General features: G+C 43.6%; 1 protein-coding gene across 1 annotated transcript in view; it reads left to right on the top strand.

Moving 5' to 3' along the window:
• The first annotated feature begins 2,933 nt into the window (after positions 1–2,933).
• The window catches only part of TSFM (Ts translation elongation factor, mitochondrial), a 29,807-nt gene continuing 26,847 nt past the window's right edge, over positions 2,934–5,893 (top strand). The window contains exons 1-2 of the mRNA XM_073663260.1: positions 2,934–3,056; positions 5,148–5,300. Of these exons, the coding sequence (XP_073519361.1) occupies positions 3,024–3,056; positions 5,148–5,300 (186 nt within the window). The 5' untranslated portion in view covers positions 2,934–3,023. The remainder of the gene's footprint in view (positions 3,057–5,147; positions 5,301–5,893) is intronic.

Raw genomic sequence — 5,893 nt, 5'->3', positions numbered from 1 at the left:
GCTCTCTGTTCATCATTGTGTGACACAGAGGTATAAATGTTACTATCTCAACAAGAACATGGGATCGATGTAATGGTGTGTGTCTCAGTTGTAGAAATAGTTAGGAGAGACTTTGTGCTGTGGGAAGGCTCAGGTGTGACCCAGCTCCAGAGGAAGAATATGTTCACATAAGGAATTATTCACTGCACACAATTCTGTTCAAACAGAAGTGATGATGATTATTTATTTGTTGAGGTGTATATAGGTGATGTATTCAAAAGGAAGAAATTGCTTCTCGATTGTGACAAGGGATTGACGTTCCGATTCGATGAATCTTTTTAAAAAATGTTGTAGGGTATTCCAGAAACCAGGGTTATGTAGGCTGTCCTGTAAGGACGCTATGCAGCCACACATGACGCTGCATAGAATGGAATACCCTGCGACATTTTTGAGAAAGCTTCATCGAATCAAACCGTCAATCCTTTGTCGCAATCAAGAAACAATTTCTACCTTTCGAATACATTATTTATACCTATGTAAATAGATAAACATCATCACTTCTGCTTAACCCCTTAGTGACGGAGCCAATTATGTCCTTAATGACCAAGCCAAATTTTACAAATCTGACCACTGTCACCTTATGAGGTAAATAACTCTGGAACGCTTCAACGGATCCCACTGATTCTGAGATTGTTTTTTCGTGACATATTGTACTGCATGATGTTGGTAAAATTTCTTCGATATCACTTGCGTTTATTTGACAAAAAAAACAAACAAATTTGGCGAAAATTTAGAAAATTTTGCAATTTTCAAACTTTGAATTTTTATGCCCTTAAATCAGAGAGATATATCACACAAAATTTCCCATATGTCTACTTTACATCAGCACAATTTTGGAAACAATTTTTTTTGTGTTAGGAAGTTATAAGGTTTAAAAGTTGACCAGCGATTTCTCATTTTTCCAACGAAATTTAGAAAACCATTTTTTTAGGGACCACATCACATTTCAAGTGACTTTGAGGGGTCTACATGACAGAAAATCCCCAAAAAGTGACACCATTCTAAAAACTGCACCCCGCAAGGTGCTCAGAACCACATTCAAGACATTTATTAACCCTTCACGTGCTTCACAGGAACTGAAGCAACGTGGAAGGAAAAAATGAACATTTTAACTTTTTTCACACATTTTACTTCAGGTCCCTATTTTTTTACTTTCACAAGGGTAGCAAGAGAAAATGGGCCACAAAATTTGTTGTGCAATTTCTCCTGAGTATGCCGATACCCCATATGTGGGGGGAAAACCACTGTTTGGGTGCACGGCAGGGCTCGGAAGGGAAGGAGCGCCATTTGACTTTTTGAATGTAAAATTTGCTTGAATAATTAGTGGGCGCCATGTCGCGTTTGGGGAGCCCCTGATGTGCCTAAACGGTGGAAACCCCCAAAAGTGACACCATTTTGTAAACTAGACCCCTCATGGAACTTATCTAGAAGTGTGGTGAGCACCTTGAACCCCCAGGTGCTTCACAGAAGTTTATAATATTGAGCCGTAAAAATAACATTTTCACATTATTCTCACAAAAATGTTTTTCAGCCCCCAATTTTGCATTTTCATAAGGGTAACAGGAGAAATTGCACCATACCATTTGTTGTGCAATTTCTCCTGAGTATGCCGATACCCCATATGTGGGAAAAAAAACACTGTTTGGGCGCACGGCAGAGTTCAGAAGGGAAGGAGCACTGTGCGACTCTTTGATCGCAAAATTGGCTGGAACAAAGAGCGGACGCCATGTCGTGTTTGGAGAGCCCCTGATGTGCCTAAATAGTGGAAACCTCCCACAAGTGACCCCTTTTTGGAAACTACACCCCTGAAGGATTTTATCAAGCAGTAAGGTGAACATTTTGAACCCAGAGGTAGGACACAGAATTTGATAACATTAGGTCATCAAATGCTCGCTACTTGAGTTTGCATCGTGTACTCCGGTATGCACCAGGTATCGCGGGTGCTCAAGTGACATGCTCATGTCACTCGAGCACCCGCGATACTCGGTGCATACCTGAGTACCCGATGCAAACTCAAGTGTTGAGCACTTGCATTCAACAATAGCTGCCATATCGTCATCATTTTTTTTTCTTTACTTTTGAAAAAATCCAAATACAACCCTAATCCTAACCGTAACCCTAACACATCCCTAATAACAACCCTAAGGGTATGTGCACACTGTCCGGAGCCGCCTTCGGCCCCGACACTGCGGGATAGCCGCCGGCAGCTTCCACTCAACATGCAAATGAGCGGCGCCATTTATTTTTTTTTCACCTGCGGACTTTAGTTTAGGTCTATGGGCCAAGCTCACATGTGGACCTGCAAGAGAATTTGACATGCTGCGGTCTGTAAAGACGTGCTGCATGTCAGTTTCTGTGGGTGAGAAATCCCATCCACTATGCTGTAACATCTGGATAAGCATGCAGCGTCAAACCCGCAGCGGCTCCAGATCGTGTGCACATACCCTAACACAACCCTAACTGCAAAGAATGGGGGAAATGTTTTTTTTTATTTTTACATTTTTATCTAACTAATGGAAGGACAAAGCAGGGTTTGATTTATTATTTTTTTTCTTTTGATCACTGTGATGGGGTTTATCCCATTGACTTGCATTGTAAAGTACAGAGCATCTTCAAAGCCGTCTTCTGGGTGCATTTTTTCAGGTGGTTTTCGAAGCAGGTCAGCTTCAAATCTGCCTGGAAAAAACGTAGTGTGAACATACACGAGCAAGAGGAGCGGAGCTGACATGAATTAGTCTGTAGCTATACCACATCCGACCACAAGGGGCAGCAAGCTGCTGCCGGACACCGCTCACTGTACAATGTGGTGCTCTCCTGTCTCTCGCCACTGGCAGGTCTCTGGGCGCAGTGCGCGGCTCTCAGGGCGCTGGTGTCTTCAACAAAATGGCCACTGAGGAGAATGAACAAAGCATAGCAGCTCCCTCTAGTGATAACTCCTGGAGTGACGTCATCTCTCCGCGCCCTATCATTCATCCCGGGGAAGTATGGCCGCGCTGTCAGCATTTCTGCGCTCCAAGGTTAGACGTGTGTGTGCAGTCAGTGCTGAGGCTTCTCCTGGTCACAGCGCAGGTGTTATACCGCCGGGATAATGGCGGCTGCAGGATAACCAGTGTATGATAGACGGAATGTACAGCAATAAGGAAACCAAGCCGTGGCTCCCTGCAGCCAGAGAGGGAATCACTGCCTGCTGGGTGTATTGGGCCGATGGCTGCTTTTCTGCACTTGTCCCTGACAGCCCTAGTCAGGGGCGCAGATTATCAGTCCCAGTACCTGCTGTGTGTGAACACCCCCTAACTGTAGGATCACAAGGTGGTCTAATACAACGATCTCCTGCTATGGTGGTCCTCCATTGTCAGGTGATCACGTTGCGGCAGGCGACATAACAAACTGCTGGTTCTTGTTTGCGAGTGGCAGGCGTCAGTGCCTTCATAGACCACAGGAAGTCCCATGTCCTGCATCTGCAGTAATTGTTTTTTAAACCTAAATTGCGCTGAAATCTCTGCCTGACTGCAAGTGATAGACACAGCAGACATATTGTGGTTGTCTGGCTCTGGCCTTCCATCACATCTGCCCAGCGTTTCACCATTAGTCTAGGGCCACATGGCGACACATTGCAACATTAGATGTATTGATCTCCTATGGCAGCGACCTGCAATATCCTAAGACACAGAGGCACAATGTTTCCACATGTGTTGCATTTTCTATTGCAAGTTGCACGCCGCACAGTTGCTGTAGACTTCAATGAAAGTGGCGCACAACAGGTGACTTTTCTGCAACTTGACTGTTTAATTTACTGCAAGATCACAGCTCCAAAATGTTCACACAACAGCAAATCACAGACAAGATACACAAATGTCCTTGATCACATGACACGTTACTCTGTAGTTCCAGCCGTAGAGGCCTGCTTGGAACCTGCTCCATCTCTCGGACACGGGCTCTCAGCCAATAATGCCCACTCTCCAGCACTGATCTCTGCTCATATCATTGGCTATAGGAATAGGGCACCACTACCATGGAGCCATCAGAAACCTGGTCCTCACTATAATGGTGGCCCATCCACTATCTGACCCCACTGTTTGGCAAGTAGAAAATATGTTGGTCATGTATTTATAGCAAATATCGATAGCCTGCACATTAAGACTGTTCACATATTGCATTTTTGCTGTTTTTTTCCTGCAGGCAAAACCTGCTCTCTTGGCAGTAAAGAAGCAACGTAAAAAAAGCAGGTTTTGATGAGTATTTGCTGCGTTTTTTACAGGGTTTTTGTCGGTACATTTGTCTCTTGTGCATCCTGATAAAGTTTAGTGCATAAAAAATTAACTTGATTCAACTTCCTCAGGTTTTGGCACCAAAAACACAGCAAAACCTGATACCTGGGTTTTTTGTGTGTATTTGCGGCATTTTTGCACTACCCATTGCTTTCAGTGGGTAAAAAAACTCTGAAAGAAATGACATGTTGCATTTTGCAAAAACGCAGCTCTTTGACAAAACAGTCAGAGAAAAAAAACAAGGTGTGTGCAGGAGATTTCTAAAATCTCATAGCTTTTGCTGGTACTGTAAAACGCAACTCAAAGTTTACATAAAAATCAGCAAAAAAACGCAACTTGTGAACATAGCCTAAAGGAGTATTCCAATATGAAATAATGATTTATCCTTATAATAGGTCTTCAATATGAGATTGGTGGGTGTCCAGCATCCGGCACCCCCACAATCAGTAACCAGCTCCAGCAGTGGCTGGGTGTAAACATTGTACAAAAAGGAACACTGCAATTTCTCACCCTAGTTAGTGGCTGAAAAGCATTATTCATCACCATATTGCCCCTGGATAGTTGGGAGAAGTTGTTCTTGGAGGAGGTTTAGATCCCATTCTTTATTCAGGGCAGTGTTGTTAGGCAAGATGAACGCTACCATGAGTCCTGTGTCATGCCAATGCTAATGCATCAAGAGACCATGCATGTGTGGGGCTTTGCTTTTCTTCCAAGGGAGTGGGCTCACTCACAATTGCCATGAAATGCTGATGATTCTACTTCACTACCCATAGAAACATCTGATGGTTGCTCATACTGACCTCCTTGGGTCTTTTTTTCAATGTTTTTTGTATTTGGCAGCTCTTCTCCTGGCAGCAGGCTGGTTTATTCCACTCCGGTTGCCGGTTGTTAGCAGGTGACAAAGAGCTTTTAGTGAAACTCAGAAAGAAAACCGGATACTCGTTCATAAATTGTAAGAAAGCGCTAGAAAAGTTCAACAATGATGCAAAACAGGTAAGAAATTATAAAGAAAATGCGGGTAAGAGAGTGGTGGTATCTCTACATGCACTTAAAGCCTTTGACAGTGTGGAATGGGACGATCTGTGGTTGGTGCTGAGTCGCTTTGGGTTCCGACCAGTGTTTACCTCATGGGTAAAATTGCTGTACTCCTCTCCAACAGCCAGAATTAAAGTGAATAACAAACTGTCGGAAAGCTTCCCTGTGTTTAGAGGTACGAGACAGGGGTGTCCATTGTCCCCGCTGCTATTTGCCCTAGCTGTGGAGCCATTAGCTGCCCAAATAAGAAGATTGCAGGACGTGAAGGGGTTTGTATATGGGAAAACAGAGGAGAAGATAGTGTTATATGCTGACGATATTCTACTATTTTTGGAAAATCCTGGGGAAGCTTTGAGAAATGTAGTGACACTAATTGAGGGATTTGAACAGATATCAGGACTACTCATTAACTGGGAAAAGCCTTGTGTTCTGCCGATAGATGGAATGGGTGACTGTACACGGGAGGTGGAACTATTCACCAAATTAAAGGTGGTCCAACAATTAAAGTACTTAGGGATTCATATAGCTCTTCCATTGACGACATTTGAGGA

This window comes from Phyllobates terribilis, unplaced genomic scaffold, assembly GCF_046119375.1.
Source record: "Phyllobates terribilis strain yellow unplaced genomic scaffold, ASM4611937v1 Scaffold_2__4_contigs__length_985480577, whole genome shotgun sequence".
NCBI lineage: Eukaryota > Metazoa > Chordata > Amphibia > Anura > Dendrobatidae > Phyllobates > Phyllobates terribilis.
The sequence above is the reverse complement of the archived record's forward strand: the minus strand, read 5'-3'. Positions and strand labels throughout refer to the sequence as shown.